This window comes from Cannabis sativa, chromosome 2 (assembly GCF_029168945.1).
Source record: "Cannabis sativa cultivar Pink pepper isolate KNU-18-1 chromosome 2, ASM2916894v1, whole genome shotgun sequence".
Taxonomy (NCBI): Eukaryota; Viridiplantae; Streptophyta; class Magnoliopsida; order Rosales; family Cannabaceae; genus Cannabis; species Cannabis sativa.
This window is the reverse complement of record NC_083602.1, coordinates 59,847,311-59,865,613: the sequence shown is the minus strand read 5'-3', so window position 1 is coordinate 59,865,613 and position 18,303 is coordinate 59,847,311. Positions and strand designations below refer to the sequence as shown.

Below are 18,303 nucleotides of genomic sequence, written 5' to 3'. Positions count from 1 at the left end.
GTGCTTCTCCGGGATGGGGAAGATCGGACGGCGAATATCCAAGCCATTCGAAGAGTCCAGGTGTCGAATGAAGGGCCCAGTACCAGAAATGGTACGAGAATTGGTGTTGAGGCCACTACCACGATTGATACAGACAATTGTACGAAAGGTACGAAGGAGGTGGGCAAAAACAATTCGAATAATTCTTCTGAAGGTGGGACAGCTGGAATGACATCTGGCACACCCAATTTTGAAGTCAAGGAGCATCCTATGAATAAACTGGGCCCAAATCCTGAAGATGCAAATGTTATAGTTTGTATGATGGCCCATAATGGGCCTGATGCTGCCCAAGTTATTGAAAAGCCTCATCACGAAGTATGTAAGTCACGCACACCCCATCATCATCCAGAGCCCATCTTCATTAATGGACCTACAGAAACGTTGGAAGAGATTACTGATAAAATCTCTGGGCCCATTTTGGATGAAAGGAAAAGCCCAAATGAAAGTGGAACTAAATGGTTTCATGATCCGATTCTATCTCCTATCTCTGGGTCACAATCTAAGAAAAGGAAGGCGGCAGGGAATGTATCCCCAGTTATTAATTTGGCGATCCAATCAGTTTCGAAGACTCCCTCACCCTTGGGGCAGGGGTTAAATTCTGAGAATGGTGGTTTGATTCCTTTTTCACTTGGCAAAGATTCTACCAAGAAGGGGTCTTCGAGTTCAAGAACATTGAGAGGAAGGAAAAAGTCCCTCAGCAACAATGGTGCGTCAGGTACTAAGATTTCTTCTCCTAATTCTGAGTTTGGTAATTTACTTGTGGAAGTTCAGATCGATCAAAATTTTCAAGTGGGCGAGGAGGCGGCCCTTATCAAGCCCCCCCTTCCCCAATGAGGTTCCTCTCTTGGAACTGCCGCGGCCTTTCGAGACCGGCGGCAATCCAAGCTCTAAAGGCTTGGGTTTGGAAGTGGAAGGTGGATTGTGTATTTCTAATGGAAACTAAGATTGGTACTAGTCAAATGAAGTCGATTTGTAATTCTCTGCAATTCGAGAATGGTGCTTTTGTTCCTTCTGTGGGACGTGCGGGAGGTGTTTGTCTGCTGTGGAACAGGAATGTTGATATTAAGGTGTTGGAGAGTCTTGAGTATGGTTTTGTGTGTACTGTCAATGATCATGAGATTTCAAGTATTTGGGGGATGTTAGCAGTTTATGGGACTCCGTATGACGAGCATAAGAGAGAATTTTGGGAACATCTCTCGAATCTTGCCAATTCGTTTGATGGTCCTTGGGCCCTCATGGGTGATCTCAATACTCTTTTGAATAGAGAGGATAAATCGGGGGGGCGTTCCTTTACTCACAGGGATGGTGCTATCCTTCAGAATTTCCTTCGTTCTACTGGAAGTATTGATCTTGGGTATAGTGGTTGCAAATACACTTGGTTGAATAAGCGTAAGAATGGCGGGTTAGTAAAGGAAAGATTAGACCGTGTGATCGTGGATACCAATTGGTTAACTGTGTGCCCAGAGGGGGGGGTTCGTAATCTGCCAATCACTTCTTCCGACCATGGGGCGATGGTTTTTGACTCTATCATGTGTAAGACTAAAGGATTCAGACCCTTCAGGTTCTTCGAAGCTTGGTTTGAGGACCCTTCTTGCTGGGAAGTTATCAAGGAGGCGTGGTGTAGGGATAACCAAGAGAATGATAGGGGGAGTATTGGGAAAAGCATCAATAGAACTCAAAGTGCTCTTCGGTGGTGGAGTAAGAATGTTTTTGGGGACTGTGATAACAAGATTAAGGAATTAGAATTTGAGCTCCAAACTCTTCAATCCAAAGAGGTGCATGAAACGGATGAGGTGGCTGAGGAGGACATTCTTAAAAATTTGGGCGAGTTATGGAGACGTAAGGAGTCCATGTGGAAGCAACGTTCCAGAGAATTATGGCTGTCCAAAGGCGACAGAAACTCTTCCTTTTTTCATGCGTCCACCATGGTGCGGAGGAAGAGAAATCAAATATGGAATCTGAAAAATTCCAATGGAATGTTATGTTCGAATGTCAAGGAGATTGGTACGATCCTCAATGAGTATTTTATTGATCTCTTTTCATCTAAAGGTCAGGTTTCTTATGATGGTCTTGATGTCTTGATAAGCAACTCGATTTCTCACTACGAGAATAACATGCTCACGGCGATTCCTGATCAGGAGGAAATCAGGTCCCATGTTTTTCTAATGCATCCCCTCAAGGCGCCTGGCCCGGATGGCCTTTCGGGATGTTTCTACCGCAAATGCTGGCACTTTGTTGGAGATGATGTAGTCAAGAGCATTCAGCGTTTCTTTGCTTCCGGAACTCTGGATCCGAGTCTTAATCATTCTTTCATCTGCCTTATCCCGAAAGGTACCAATCCGGATTGTGTGGAGCGATATCGGCCTATTGCCTTATGTAATTTTGTATACAAGGTTATAGCTCGCATTTTGGCGCATCGTCTGAAAGTGGTTCTTGATCATCTTATTGCTCCTACACAATCGGCTTTTCTCCCTGGAAGGTGGATAGCCGAGTCAACCTTACTTACTCAGGAGGTCGTGAATGTTATCAAGAAAAAGAAAGGGAAAGGGGGTCTTCTAGCCATTAAAATGGACATGAACAAAGCGTATGACCGCTTGGAATAGGGGTTTTTGAAGGCTGTTATGGAACGATTCGGTTTCTCTACTCACTTCATCAATTTGGTGATGTGTTGTGTGACAACAGTATCCTATTCCATTCTTCTCAATGGGAAGCCCTTGAAACGCTTCAAGCCGGAACGGGGCATTCGACAAGGAGATCCCATGTCCCCGTATCTATTCCTTCTTTGCAATGAAGTACTCTCTCGGCTCCTCTCTTTAGAACAAGACAGAGGTAGGCTACATGGTATCAAGGTGGCTCGCAATGTTCCAGCTTTATCTCATCTTATGTTTGCGGACGATACCATTATATTTTCCCGAGCTAATCTCCGGGATATAGAGACTTTGAATGATTGCATTCAACAATTTGAAGAGTGGTCTGGGCAGAAGTGTAGCAAACAGAAATCTGGAATTCTTTTCTCGGGCAATTGTTCAAATTCGCTCAAGGAAGCCATTGAGAACAAGCTGGATATGAGTGTGATATCAGACTCGGAGAAGCACCTGGGTAATCCCTTTATCTTTGGCCGAAGCAAAAGGAAGGATTTTCACTTTCTTAAATCTAAACTGGTGGAGAGACTCGAAGGTTGGAAACTCAAGTCCTTGTCTAAGGCCGGTAGATTGGTATACATAAATTCAGTAGCTTTGGCCCTTCCCAACTATGCCATGTCCACATTCAAAATTCCCCTCTCCTCCTGCCGTGAATTGGATGCTATAGTTAGAAAATTTTGGTGGAATGGCTCTCTTGACAATCAGTATATGTGGGCTGCGAAGTCGTGGAATTCTATTTGTCAACCCAAAATGTTGGGGGGACTCGGGTTTCGGCGTTTCGAAGATATTAACCATGCCTTACTAGCCAAACTTGCCTGGATGTTGGCTTGTGGGATCAATCGGCCTTGGTGTGATATTATGAAAGGAAAATACTTTCCGCGTGAATCCTTTTGGAGTGTCCAAGAAAAGCCCACTGACAGTTTTTTATGGCGTGGTATCCTTAGAGCTAGAAATACAATAGCCAAGGGGGCGTGTTCTGTTCTTGCTACGGGCGAAGATGTGGATGTTTGGTGGCAGCCATGGATTCCATGGTTGGACTATGTTCAATTCCGAGAATTGATGGAAAGCATTCGGTCAAAGGCTCCTAGTATGCAATCGGTAGCGGATTTGATGTATAGAAGTACCAGGAAGTGGAATTTGGGCTATCTCCGGTATCTGTTTGGCAGTGATATGGGCACCAAGATCGGGGGAATACAAATCAATGTGAATGCTTCCACAGATACTCTTATTTGGAAGAATTCATTGGTGGGAAAGTTCAGTGTAAAGGGTGCCTATTGGGTTGAACAACAAGAGCGGTTTGGTGAAAAAGAAGACTTGTGGAGATGGATTTGGAACTCTAAGATACACCCTAGGTTGAGTTTGCTTCTATGGAGAGTTTGTTCGAATGTTTTGCCTACTGGGGACAAATTTCCGTCTGTGGAGGTAAATTTCTGCCCTTTATGCCATACTGCCCCTGAGTCATCTTTGCATCTCTTTACCAAATGTAGTATTGCCCTGGCTTTATGGTTTTCTAGCCCCTGGCCTATCAGAATCGATAGGGTGATGGGTACTAATATGAAGGAAGTTATGCGTAACCTCTGTAGTTCGATTGATCACACTAATCGTCCCAATTTCATCAACTGTATTGGAGTGATTCTGGATTGCATTTGGAATACTAGGAACAAAGTGTTCCACACTGAGAATTATGTGCCGAATGTGAACTTGCTAAGAGGGGAAATCTCCAGCAGGTTGGCTGAGATTCAACTGATTGTTGGGGAGAATGATAGTCGGTCTACCTACACCGAAAGGGAGTCCCAGTCGAGAATCACAACCACCAAGACTGTTATGGTGGATGGTTCCTTCAAGGAAGGAAAGTACGGTTGTGCTATGGTGGCCATGGATATGTCTTCTATGGAGTGGTGGCACGGTATCTCTTCTGGTGTGGGGGATTCCGCTCTAGAGGCTGAGATGCAGGCTGTTCTTTTGAGTTTGCAATGGGCCGAGATGCAACAATGGGATAATCTCACCATTATTTCTGATTCGAAGGTGCTGGTGGAGGCCATCCGATCAAAGAACACCCCGGATTGGAAATGTTCTGCTCTTTTTTCTTTAATTTTAGGAAAACTTTCTGTTTTTTCTGCTTGTTTTGTTGTTTTTGTTAGAAGAGAACATTTTACTGTAGTAGATGACTTAGCCAAGTCGGCTAGAGTTTGTTTGGCTGATTGCCAGTTTTCAACTGGGGAGGGATTTCCCCCTGTGAATCCCAGCTCTCTAGTTTTTTCAATTTAATATGAACTGAGGTTCTTTCAAAAAAAAAAAAAAAAAAAAAAAATTAAAACACCACAAAAATCCGTAGTAGGAAGTAACGTGAGGATCGCATAAATGGGTCCACCGATGCTTAGAAATGTTTCCCAGTGACAAGCATAAATTAGGCCACATTTGGGCTCTGTCGTTTTATTAACTTAGCTACGCTTACGCCCACTTGCTCATAAAACGGAAAGCCAAACGTTTGTAAACAACTATTTCAACTCACGAAAAATTCGTGCACTTCAACTCAGCTACTGAAGGCAAATGGAGTTTGTACAAATGTACATAAACAGGTAAATCGATGAAGCACTTGACTTGGGAAAAAAAGAATTACGAGAGAAACTTATAGGTTGTCACTTGTGGTGTTACACAATGTTTCAATATTCAACTATTGATTCGAAATTGTAAGACATATCAGTAATCAAATAGAATTTGAGCAATAATTGTCTTTTCATTGATTAATAAAAGTCTCAATCAAAGGTTAATTCGAAGTAATCTGATCTGACCGATTCATTATTATTTAGATTCGGGTAAATCAGATACATAGTACATCATAAATAAACACCGCCATACAAAATTAAACACCTCTTTATTTATTTATTTATGAGTAACGTACCAGTATTATTAGCACTTCCTCCATATTTTATATTGCAATTAGTTAGCGATACTCCCTAAATTATATGGAAACAATACTTAGGACTAATAAAAACACATAGAAGCATGCTAGACACTACTGTTACCTCCTAACATTTCTCTTTATTTATTTGTAAAAAAGAAAATCAAATAAAACCATAAACCGCCACAGTGTCTTTCCTTCTCAGCTATCGGGTATACTTGTCTTTCCTTTGACTCCATTTTTGAAGCGTAGGTGCTCTCCTTTATAAAATCAACAATAATCATCTTTCTCTCTCTATACCTCTGCTCACTAAGGCTGAAAATGCTTTAAACTACAAGGACTTCTTCGATCAATGGCTCTTTAATGGAACCGCAGCTCCGTCGATTCTGAAATACAAGGTACTAAAACTTCTCACCAATAATTGTTTGGCCTGCTTCATCATTTTTAGGGGTTTTTTTCTCTCGTTCAGCGACTTTTAACTGTTTTCTTGGATGTTTGGAAATAGTCCCAAGAATGTATCAATTGGTTTTAAGTTGAAAGCTCAATCCCTCACCAAAATAAGTATCATTGCTAGAATCATTGTGTTTACAAATTCAAACAGTACGAAGTTATTTTTGTGTATTTGTGTGTGGAATTATGGCAGAATAGATTATTTGAATTTCAGTGCTGATTTTGCTTTAGCTATGTTGATTTGGTGTCTGTGTGAGTTTTCAGGGAGTGTTGAGTGATTGATTATGCTCTAAGACTCTGAATTTGGTGGTGCTACGATGGAGTTGTTTTCTCGTGTTCATTTCAATATTTTGAGAGCATGCGTTGGTAGCTGGTTTTGGATTGCAATTTTCTTGTTGTTACATAGCGGTAAAGGGGGGAATTCCAAATATTTGATTGGTCTTGGAAGCTATGACATTACGGGACCAGCTGCCGATGTCAATATGATGGGTTATGCTAACACAGGCCAGATTGCAGCTGGTGTTCACCTAAGGCTTCGAGCTCGCACATTTATTGTTGCAGAGCCTCAAGGGAAACGGGTGGTGTTTGTTAATCTTGATGCTTGTATGGCCTCACAGCTTGTGACAATAAAAGTGCTTGAGAGGCTGAAAGCAAGGTAATCATTATAATAATTCTTTAGATATTACTCTGCATCCGTAGGTACACAATGTTTTTTTTTTTCAAAAAAGAATAAAGTTTTGCAAAATTTTGAGACTAATATGATTTGATGGACCGAAATTCTTATAACTTTAGTATGCATAAAAAGGGAAAATTTTCCAATGCCCCATAAGCTCTGTAGCATTTTTGTATTAAGGACTTGTTTAAAGGGAACAAGAGGTTCAACTAGATTCTTTTGTTTTAAAAATAAACAAACTAAATTCTTATATGTTACTTGGCAGATATGGTGATTTATACAACGAAAAAAATGTAGCTATCAGTGGAATACACACCCATGCTGGGCCTGGGGGCTATCTCCAATACGTTGTATATATTGTAACTTCCCTTGGATTTGTGCGTCAATCATTTGATGTCCTTGTCAATGGTATTGAGAAAAGCATTATAGAGGCTCATGACAATCTCAGTCCAGGATCAATTTTTGTAAACAAGGGTAAGGAGAGAAGATTCTAAAGCTTTTACTTAATAAGATAAATTTATGACAATAAATATTCTTATATTAATTTTAACCTTAACTTGCAGGAGAGATCCTAGATGCTGGTGTAAATCGCAGTCCTAGTGCCTATCTTAATAATCCTGCAGCAGAACGCAGTAAATACAAGTATGATGTTGACAAAGAGATGACCCTTTTAAAGTTTGTTGATGATCAGTGGGGTCCAGTGGGTAGCTTCAATTGGTTTGCCACTCATGGGACTTCTATGAGTCGTACAAATCCATTAATCAGTGGGGATAACAAGGGTGCTGCTGCACGATTTATGGAAGATTGGTTTGAGCAACGTGGAGTTTCTGATGAATTTGCTTCCGAAGGAATTCCTCGAAGAGTCTCTAACATAGTTTCAGGACATTCTGAACGTGAGTCTTGCATTTCTCATTTACTTGGAGTTTATTATCTTAAAGGGTTTATGATGTATGGTCCTGTTCATTTTATTTATTTATTTTTTTAATTTTTTAGTTCTCAGTTTTTAATTATTGGAAAAGTGGGGCAAGATTTTATCCAAATATGACATATCTTTGGATAATTATTTGAGATCTGTCTGATGCAGACCATGAGTTACTGGAGCTTGCTGCATCCTTCCAGTCTCCTTCTGGTAAACCAGCTACCAGGACTTTAAGTGTTGCAAGACGAGTCAGGGGTGTTCTCAGGCAGGCTAACAAGCCTGCATTTGTATCTGCCTTTTGCCAATCCAACTGTGGTGATGTTAGTCCAAATGTTCATGGGGCCTTCTGTATAGACAGTGGCTTACCTTGTGACTTCAATCATAGTACCTGTGGTGGGAAGAATGAATTATGCTATGGAAGAGGACCAGGGTATTTATTTATCTCCATGCGATGAATTTTTGGTATGTAGCACTTTCATATCTTATACCTCAATAATTGCCCCTCATTCTTGATGTTGTCAGTTACCCAGACGAATTTGAGAGTACACGTATTATTGGTGAGAGGCAGTTCAAAACCGCTGTAGATCTATTCAACAAAGCATCTGAAACACTGAAAAGCAAGATTGATTATCGCCACGCTTACATAGACTTCTCCCAATTAGAAGTAAAGATCCCCAAACAAGGAGGTTATGAGGTGGTTAAAACATGCCCAGCTGCAATGGGGTTCGGCTTTGCTGCCGGAACAACTGATGGACCTGGTGCTTTCGACTTTAAGCAAGGTGACGATCAGGTAATTTGTGAATGAAGACATTTTAAGCTATACATTTCCCTACGCTGTCATACTATGTATTCCTGACTGTTCTGTGCTGGTATAATTCTTAATGATCTTATATCAGGGAAATCCATTTTGGAAGTTGGTGCGGAATTTACTAAAAACACCAGGCAAAGAACAAGTTGATTGTCAACATCCAAAGCCAATCTTGCTTGATACTGGTGAAATGAAAGAACCATATGACTGGGCGGTAGGTTTTAGACTTGTTTGGATATATTTCTGTTAAAATGATGTCAAGAGGAAAGAATCTTTAAGATGGTTGGTTTGATGATTTTAATTCCACGATCAAACTATTTAGAACTTGCTGTAGTTAATTGCGAGTCAATAGCATAGCTGTAAATCATGGTTAACCGTTATTGAAGATAATAATTATTTTAGTTTCTAACTCCATTATTCTGTAAGTTTTATCTAGAGAAGATACACACAAGTGACAGATTCATTGGAGCTAAGATATACAGTAGGAAACTGTACGTACTCTCTAGTTATTTTGTTAATAGATATCTTAATTATCCCCATAGCGCCTGGTAGCTCCATCTGTCCTTCAATGACAACAGGGCTTTTAAGGCATACTAGCTGCATTTTTAAGGCATAGTCTGCTTAGAATGTATCGAGGCCTTTGAAGATAGACTGCAACAAAAAATAATTCAAGACTAAAGCTACTTTGAATTGATTATATTCTCAAATTACATATTATATCTGTTATTTGTATTAATGCATATATGTTATAATGAGGATTGCTATTATTTTTTCCTAACGGATTGATGCTCCTACTCAAGAAAATCATGTTTGCTCTTTTTCTTTTTCAGCCTTCTATACTTCCAATCCAGATCCTGCGCATAGGGCAGCTAGCCATTCTCAGTGTACCTGGAGGTTGTTGCTTGTTTTGCTTTTCCTGGTCTTTTTTTATAATGTTTTAAATTTGGTCCTAGCTTCACTTTCACTAGTAGGACCAAATGGAGTCATTTGTATTATTTGGCTGGTAAAAAGTTAAACTTTGCTTTTAGAAACATATAAATCTCTCTATCTGGATCTGTTTCTTTAGGCTGTACACTTTTCTGATATTTATTTTTCTCCTCCAATTTCACACAGAATTTACAACCATGGCTGGTAGGCGCCTTCGTGATGCTGTGAAGACTGTTCTCAGTGCTGGTAATAATGGGGAGATTCATGTTGTTATAGCAGGATTGACAAATACATATTCTCAGTATGTCACTACTTTTGAAGAGTACGAGGTGCAGAGATACGAGGTCAGTTCTTGCTAATGGATGTCTAAATTTTTTGGGAGTGAGAAATAGGAAAATGGATGAATATCTGGCAGATCACTAAGCATGTTTAGTAAAACAATATACATCTTGCTACTTTTGATGACTCTGGTTTCAATATTTTTCTTGTTTTCTCTTGATAAAGAACATGCAAATACACATGATACAATTACAAAATAGATAAAGAGGTGTTAACTGATCATAGTAACCTTATGTTTTGGAAACTACATACTACATAGTACTGTTCTCATTCTACTTCTATTGATTTTTGTTACTCTCCAGGGTGCCTCCACTCTGTATGGACCACACACGTTAAGCGCCTACATTCAGGAATTCAAGAAGCTGGCAAGTGCACTCGTCGCCAATAAAGAAGTGGAACCAGGGCCACAGCCTCCAGATCTTCTCAATAAGCAAATTAGCTTACTGACACCAGTTGTGATGGACGCCACGCCTCCTGGAGTTAATTTTGGGGATGTCAGTACTGATGTTCCTCAGAATGCTACCTTCAAGAGAGGTGACCTGGTGAAAGTGGTCTTCTGGTCAGCTTGCCCTCGGAATGACCTTATGACGGAAGGCACATTTGCACTTGTAGAGTTTCTTCGAGGAAAGGATACTTGGGTCCCTGCTTATGATGATGATGATTTCTGCCTGAGGTTCAAGTGGTCCAGACCATCCAAGCTTAGTACCCGAAGTCATGCAACAATGGAATGGAGAATTCCCAAGTCTGCAACTCCTGGTGTGTACAGAATTAAACACTTTGGTGCTTCAAAAAGCCTTTTCGGATCAATTCGCCATTTCAAGGGTGCATCTAGCGCCTTTGTAGTAGCATAAGAAATGTATTCGTGTATGTATGAAAGATTTCAGCTAATATTTGATGCTCAACATATGAAGTAGCGGTTGTCACTGGTGGTGGATTGCGCATATCTATATGACTAGTCTAATTCTTTATCATGGCTAGCCCAGAATGAAGACCATCAACCTAACCCTTTCATGAAAAAAAAAACCTCACTCTTTCACGAAATGGACTCTGTCCTGTAATGCTTTTCTTTTTCTTTTTCATTTTTTTTTTTTTGGAGATTACTGTAATGCTTTTTATGTATATGAATCAGTTCATTCTCAGTTTATGTAGCTTTTTGTTCATATAAATGTGGGCCGGTAAGAATTGAGATTATGGATGTTCTGCATTTTTTTTTTTTTTGATGGGATAATTTAGAAAAAAAAAAATACAAAAACAACAAAATGGTTACAAAAATACAGTATGTAAGGGTGTGCATAAATCATCCAATTCAATGACAACTGACCGATTTAATTACAACTGACTGTCAAACATTGAATATCGAATTGTAATCGGATCGGTTTGATGTTATTTTTGAATATCTAATTGGATCGAATCGGATGTTGGATAGGGTGTCCGAAAATCTAATACATCCAACATCTAATCAAACTAATTAGTATTTTTATTTAGTTTGGATGAATAATTAAATTTTATATTGTTATACGTAAAATATATAATATGTATATATAAAAATTAACGTTAAAATTTTACTCTATTTTTCTTGGATTGGATGGATCCAATCTAATCCTTGGTTCAAATTCACCTATCCTTACCTTGACCAAAAAGTTATCCCTTTTCAAAATGGCTGAAACAGTTTCTTTGTCAAATAGGTGATTCAATTTTTGAATGTTCCAATCACCGTAATCCGTCATAAGATCAGCCACTCTGCTACCAACAGCATCTACAGATCCATTATACTTAGGATAAAACTCCAAACCATGAAAAACCCAAGGATCATTCCAGATTTTAGTATCCCTTCCATCCATAATCATTCTACAAGCACCTTTCTTTAAAATAGATTTGGCTTTCACCACATTTTTCTAAAAACATAAATCTAAGTCTTTGTACTTGCGAGTAAGGAAATCTTTCCCTTTTAGGTACTTCGCTTTCGAAACCCGGCAGCAAAGGGATTGACTACCAGTTAATAGGTTCCACCCCCACTTGGCTAGGTAAGTCTGGTTCATTTCTTTAGTTTTTTGGAATCCTAGTCAACCGCTGGATTTAGGAAGACACGGTTTATCCCAAGTCTTTAGTGAATTCCATGGTTTCCTTTCTCAAAACTCCACCAGAATTCGCGGACCATGCCATCAATCTTATTAACAAGACTATTCGAGAGTTTTGTAGTTTAGTTTGCATGGCATAATTAGGTATGGATAGTCCCACATACTTAATAAGAGTAGCCCAGCTTTCCACCCCTGTAGCGTAGTGGTCAAATCATCCAAATAAAGTTATAGTACGCATCCTTCTGTCTAGATCTTACTACAGGGAGCCCCAGGTATTTAGTATTCCCCACTAGGTCTCCAACTCTCAGAGCTTCTTTGATCCCTCTCTTCACCCCATCAGGAGTGTTCTTACTGAAGAAGATTGAAGTTTTAAGTTTCTTGACCCATTGACCTGACTAGAGCAGAAATCTTCTAAACACTACCAATAACCTCTAGCCTCTTCCAAGTTAGCCCAACCAACTAAAATTAAATCGCCCGTAAAGAATATGTGACAGAATCGGACCCTCTCGGCACAGTCTAATACCTTTAATAATCTCCTTTCCCCAGGTTTCTTCCAACAACCTTGATAGAATTTCTGCTGTCCGAATAAACAAACAGATAAGAAGAAAGCGAGTTACGCTACACGAGGGCCTAATCTTACCAACTTACCCTCCATTAAAACAAACATTCAGAGTGGTGATAGATATACACTGATCTATCCAACTACTCAATTTTTCCAAGCACCATAACAATTAATCACATGCTTTATAAAATGTTTGGTATTAAGAGAAAGAAAAAAAAAAAGTGTGATACATCATACAGCCAAAACGAAACGTTTCATTTGAAAAAAAAAAAAATACTATTGAGCAAAAGAAAAAATAAATACAAAATGAATACTGGCGAAACTCAACGGCATGTCGTTGATTTATTCTCAACGTACAACTATATAAAAGAAAGAGTAGCATCATTTTAATCTCAAACGACAACAAATTTCAAATAATCACACGATTTGGGACGATCCAACACGTTCGGCTCAGCTTAGCTCAGGTCACTCGAAAGAGAGGAAAACCCGGCACCTGAGCCTGTACCGGAGAACTCTTTTACCGTCGCGAAGAAGACGATACACAGCTCGAGAAATCGCTTCTTCCTCGATTTCAAATCCAGAAGAAGAGAAACGATAAAGGCAGCGACGAAATGTCGGTACAAGAGTATCTGGACAAGCACATGCTTTCTAGGAAAATTGAGGACGCCGTCAATGCCGCCGTTAGGGCCAAGACTTCTGATCCGGTCCTCTTCATCGTAATGTTCCTCTTTTCTTTCACCTCTTTATGTTTGTTTCCCTAGGAAGTGGGAGAAAATTTTGTCGAACGAGCTACAACTTTGAATTTCCTGCATAATTAAGCCCCTTTTAACGTACTCTAGCTAAGTTTTGCAAGGTTCTTCTTTTGATTTGGTTTTGATCTTGGAGTCATGATGTATTTACAGTCGAACCATATGAAGAAAGCGGTTCCTTCAGTGATCACGAAGGTAAAAGCTAGACAGATCCTCGATAGCCGAGGAATTCCGACTGTTGAAGTGGACCTTACCACTAACAAAGGAATGTTTCGTGCTTCAGCTCCTAGTGGAGATTCTTCTGGAATGTATGAGATATTTCAATCTTTATCTGTTATATATTTCCCCGTATTCTCTATGTTCTTAGTTTAATTACCAGAGAAAAAAGGGGGAAAAAAAAAACAATCATGAATTGAATCTTTAGTTTTATCATTGTGTATGTATTGAATATACTGACTGTTAGTGATGTTTTCGGTGCATAACTATATTACCAAAATACTAACCGCAATTTATGTATAACCTGACTATGCCGTTTAGACTGGTTATCATTCAAATACGAATTTCATTGAGCTTCGAAAGTTGAAATCCTTAATAGATTACTTATCTCAGGTATGAGGCTGTTGAATTGCGTGATGGTGACAAGGGATTGTATTTGGGAAATAGTGTGAATAGAGCTGTTAAGAATGTCAATGAAAAAATATCTGAAGCACTAATTGGCATGGACCCAACACTTCAATCCCAGATTGATCAAGCCATGATAGACCTTGATAAGACAGAAAAAAAGGTATTGTATTGTATTTCTTTATAGTTGGATTTTATCCAATTCAAACTTTTGGATAACATGTTCCCAAAAGTTTTAGTACTTTTAGAAGATAAATAAGTCTCACACTTCGAGGTCTAGTTATGTAGGGTATCAATGCTCTCTATTGTGCTTTTATCTACGTCTAATAACAAAGCTTCAAGATTATTATAGCTTGTGGTACTTGAAAGAAAGGAGACTTAGTACTGATTGCTATATGATCTGGACAGATTATATGAATAGGGTATCGTTTTAAGATGCATAACCGCTTGGGTTTTGTCAAATGTACATTACTTGCATCTGATTTAACAGAAAATATCTTTACTTCATTGAGCACAGAGTTAACTTTGCTTTTCTTTTGAATGGGGTGATGTTTCTTACTTCATGTCATGTTTTAGGGTGAACTTGGAGCAAATGCCATACTAGCTGTGTCAATTGCTGCATGCAAAGCCGGGGCAGCAGAAAAGGAGGCATGCCCTTTTTTATTAGCTTTACATTCTCTTTTTGCTCTCTCACTCTCTCTCTCTCCCTGCAAAATCATATCAGAGTTTGTTGTCTACAAGCTGTATACTTTGCATAAGACATTCTAAGAAATGACAAATTTCAGGTTCCACTCTACAAACACATTGCTGATCTTTCTGGAAAAACCAATTTGACTCTTCCTGTCCCTGCTTTCACTGTTATTAGTGGAGGGAAACATGCTGGGAACAGTTTAGCAATTCAGGTATGCTGTTTTAAGCCTTAAAAGTTAGTGTGTTCTCTACAAAACTTGTGATTTTTATTTTCAACTTTTATGAATTCAAAGATTGTGAATGCTTTGCTGCCTCTGAATTATAGTCTTTGTCTTAATTTGTATCTGCATGAGTTTCAGATTTTTTTTTTCATCCTTCTATGACAATGAGTACGTTTTATTCTTGCTGCAGCAGTTTTCTCTATTTATTTTGTAATGTTAAATTCTATTTTACTATGAGACTTACATTTTAATTAAACTGCACTGTAGGAAATCATGATTCTCCCCATCGGAGCAATCAGGTTTGAAGAGGCATTGCAAATGGGCTCTGAGACTTATCAGCATTTGAAGGTGATTTTGTTTACCTTAACTCTCATAACAAGTACTCTCAGTGCTTTTGCTTACATTACAATATAAGAGAGAGTTATATTTTGGTAGTTTTATCATTTGTGTGCTGTTTTAGTTTATTTCTAAGTGGAAAATTTTCAAATTTTCTTCATTTTAACATTGTTTGAGAATCTATAAGAAAACTGTAATGGTAATCTCTGAATGATCACGACATCAATAATGGATGACTTTAGGCCAAGAAACTGACATGATTAGTACTTTAAATGAGACATTATTCAGCTTTAATTGTTTGCATTTCCTAGACAACTTTCTTGATTAATATGATAATTTTGTTACAGGAGTTTTGACAAAAAAAGAGATATAAAAATATAGATGAGGGGACATTACTATTATTCACTTAATCATTGACTGTATTGTTATTAAAAAAGAGCAGGTTGTTATTACAGAAAAATATGGTGCACATGGATGTAACATTGGTGAAAATGGTGGTTTTGCTCCAGACTTCTCCAGGTAAGGTTTTTTTTTTTGGGGGGGGGGGGGGGGGGGGGGGGGGGGTGGTGTTTACCAGAAATCATTGTCTTCTATGTGTTATGGTAATTCTTTTTTCAATACTTCCTTAAGAAACAGAGAGAGAGAGGAGAAGATTTATTTAACTATATGACTATAAAATCTTAGATACAAGTACTGTACTCTATAAATCAGAGGTTTACTGTTACACTCAGTGTTGTGATAATCTACAGAAAGGTTAGAAACTTGTTCAGAAAATGTCATGTCTTTGTTTTATTACACATATTTGCAGTATTAAAGAAGGCTTGGATCTTGTAAAGGAGGCTATCAACAGAACAGGGTATAATGAGAAAATAAAGATAGCAATTGATGTTGCTGCTACTGATTTTTGCATAGGTGAAGTATTCTTCACTGAAATTGTTTTACTCAGTCATGAATTGGTATACAAACTGTTGTTCAATAGGTTGTCTTTCCATGCATTAAAGTCCTTTTTTCTTGTTTCCTAAATGCTAAAGTTTTGTTTCATATTCTCTTATATAGGAACAAAGTATGACCTGGACTTCAAATCTCCAAATAAGTCGGGACAAAATTTTAAGTCGGGGGAACATATGATTGACATGTACAAAGAACTCTGTATTGGTACATGATTTATTTCTTAATTTCATTGTTTTCTCTTTTACCAAGACATCTTTCTAGCTTAATTCCTTCTTTGGGATCTTATTAGAGTACCCAATTGTCTCAATTGAGGATCCGTTTGACAAGGAGGATTGGGAAAACATCAAGCAATTTTCAAGCCTTCAACTTTGTCAGGTATCTTTGGTTTCCTTGCTGGTGAATATCACATATGTGGTCTTTGTTTACAGTCTCTTTTCACATCAACTTGTAATGCGTAGCATGGTTTAGACTATAATACAAAATGTGATACAGAAATTTGCAACACAATTTTGAAAGATTTTTTTTAAAAAAAAAAGAATTGTTTCATGCATGTGTGATTGTATCACTTATTGGTGCTTATGTGGAGCATAACATTTAACATTTCCTTTGGATACTTAGTTGTGGCTAAGCAATTAAAAGAGGTGTGTCAGTACAACTTTATGTGTTGGCATGTTGAAATACTTGATGTGTTTTTGGTTCTGACCCAATACGGAGCTCGATTTCATTGAGGGTGTGATGGTTTTGCAGGTTGTAGGGGATGACTTGTTGATGTCAAATTCAAAACGTATTGAGCGGGCAGTAAATGAATCCACTTGCAACGCTCTTCTTCTCAAGGTATCTAATCTAGCTAATTATGGAAGTGTGAGAAAAGTGTACTTTTACTATTTTTCTTTTTACTGAATCAGTGTACTTTTACTACTAATTCTGATATTATGCCGCTTACCTCTTTGCATAGTTCTATGACATTACTTGTACAAGTGAAAACATTTTATACAGACCCAAACATGATATGAATTAAAACCTTATCTATCTAACGTCAGTGGTGAACCTTGTTCTGTTGGATAGTTCTTTTAAATCTAAGGTTTATAGTTGGTATAAACGTGTATTACTTTTAATTCTGAGAATCTTTTGTTCAATCAGATAAATCAGATTGGGACTGTTACAGAAACTATTGAAGTGGTAAAGCTCGCAAAGGATGCCCAATGGGGAGTTGTTACGTCTCATAGATGTGGTGAAACTGAAGACTCTTTCATTGCTGATTTATCTGTCGGCCTTGCCACTGGTCAGATCAAATCAGGTGCTCCTTGCAGAGGAGAGCAGCTAGCAAAGTACAATCAGGTCCTCATCCATCTTCATTCATCATGTTATCTAGCCTTCTGTATTAATTTTCAGCAACTCTATCTTTCACTTTATAAAGGAAAAACAATTATTTTCATCCACTACCAACTTTTATGCTTTACATTTTGGTCTCAACATTGAAAAAATGGTTTTGTCAAAAAAAAAAGAAAAACAATGAAAAAATTTCAGCTACGTATGCAATTTTAAAACATGATAAGTTGGTTTGTCACCATACTTTCTATCACAACAGTTACTTGTTTACATTTATTATGATCGTGCATTACTCAAAGAATCATTTAGCAGTCTCTTTTTGCAATCAGAATAATGTGCCTTGGTTTTGAAACAATGTTTGCTAGTTTCCTTAATAGTTGTGGCTGTTTTTGAGTTTTATTTTGCATACACCAATTTAGAGGTTTTCTGTTTATGGACTTCTAGCTCTCCTTTAGCCAAGTTACTACTTGATTGTTTTTGTTCTGTTGATTCTATTAATAGCAAACTAACTATATTTCGTAGGCAGCTAGTTTGAGAAACCATGTACTTGTTTATCTATCAATGGTCATGTATCCGTCATTAGCCTTGAGAAACCATGGATCAGCTTGTATATTAAACAAAATATTGACCAAGCCAAAATTTCTTGCAGTTGCTTCGTATTGAAGAAGAGCTTGGAGATCATGCAATTTATGCTGGTGAAGATTGGAGGCAATGATCCCAATTGGTATCATCAGGTTCCATCACCACAAGTCTTTAGAAGTACATGATATTGACAAAATCATAAATCTTCACAGTTTTGCATTTCTGCTGCTGGGTGTTTTCATTTTGGTTGATTAAAGCATTTGCGGAGTGTAATCAAATATTGGAATTTGTAAAACGTGTTCTTTAAAATATGAAATAATATTGAACTTTTTGTTCTCATAGTTCCAGACTAATTTGTCTTAAAGACATTGAAAAGGTGTTTTTGTTTCATTATTACATGTAATTATAATGCAATGGAATCTCCAAACCAAACAGGACGCACGCTTATTATCGTACCTTTGAGCCTAAAAAGCTTGTAACAAGAG

At 38.1% G+C, this 18,303-nt stretch overlaps 3 protein-coding genes across 3 annotated transcripts; all 3 read left to right on the top strand.

The window, feature by feature from the left end:
• The first annotated feature begins 2,660 nt into the window (after positions 1 to 2,660).
• LOC133034409 (uncharacterized) lies at positions 2,661 to 4,949 on the top strand. Its single transcript, XM_061109491.1, has one exon. It carries the CDS (start codon positions 2,661 to 2,663, stop codon positions 4,947 to 4,949), a length of 2,289 nt encoding a protein of 762 aa, XP_060965474.1.
• An 808-nt stretch (positions 4,950 to 5,757) lies between these two features.
• On the top strand, positions 5,758 to 10,865 carry LOC115719287 (neutral ceramidase 1). Its single transcript, XM_030648266.2, has 10 exons — positions 5,758 to 5,981; positions 6,298 to 6,688; positions 6,972 to 7,180; positions 7,270 to 7,599; positions 7,791 to 8,055; positions 8,148 to 8,415; positions 8,522 to 8,647; positions 9,264 to 9,327; positions 9,547 to 9,704; positions 10,002 to 10,865. Exons 2-10 carry the CDS (start codon positions 6,351 to 6,353, stop codon positions 10,548 to 10,550), a joined length of 2,307 nt encoding a protein of 768 aa, XP_030504126.2. The 5' UTR covers positions 5,758 to 5,981; positions 6,298 to 6,350; the 3' UTR covers positions 10,551 to 10,865.
• Positions 10,866 to 12,724: 1,859 nt separating this feature from the next.
• Positions 12,725 to 18,159, top strand: LOC115719065 (cytosolic enolase 3). The gene is made up of 13 exons (XM_030647967.2): positions 12,725 to 13,055; positions 13,242 to 13,396; positions 13,698 to 13,872; positions 14,286 to 14,357; positions 14,495 to 14,611; positions 14,888 to 14,968; positions 15,399 to 15,475; positions 15,765 to 15,868; positions 16,013 to 16,111; positions 16,197 to 16,282; positions 16,655 to 16,741; positions 17,048 to 17,245; positions 17,886 to 18,159. Exons 1-13 carry the CDS (start codon positions 12,951 to 12,953, stop codon positions 17,949 to 17,951), a joined length of 1,422 nt encoding a protein of 473 aa, XP_030503827.2. The 5' UTR covers positions 12,725 to 12,950; the 3' UTR covers positions 17,952 to 18,159.
• The last annotated feature ends 144 nt before the right edge of the window (positions 18,160 to 18,303 follow it).

Coding starts and splice junctions, on each gene's coding strand:
- LOC115719065 (XM_030647967.2), top strand. CDS start 12,951: ATGTCGGTACAAGAGTATCTGGACAAGCACATGCTTTCTAGGAAAATT. Junction 14,358..14,494: donor CCGGGGCAGCAGAAAAGGAG/GCATGCCCTTTT, acceptor GACAAATTTCAG/GTTCCACTCTACAAACACAT. Junction 15,869..16,012: donor TGCTACTGATTTTTGCATAG/GTGAAGTATTCT, acceptor TCTCTTATATAG/GAACAAAGTATGACCTGGAC.
- LOC133034409 (XM_061109491.1), top strand. CDS start 2,661: ATGGAACGATTCGGTTTCTCTACTCACTTCATCAATTTGGTGATGTGT.
- LOC115719287 (XM_030648266.2), top strand. CDS start 6,351: ATGGAGTTGTTTTCTCGTGTTCATTTCAATATTTTGAGAGCATGCGTT. Junction 7,600..7,790: donor AGTTTCAGGACATTCTGAAC/GTGAGTCTTGCA, acceptor TGTCTGATGCAG/ACCATGAGTTACTGGAGCTT. Junction 8,416..8,521: donor TTAAGCAAGGTGACGATCAG/GTAATTTGTGAA, acceptor ATCTTATATCAG/GGAAATCCATTTTGGAAGTT.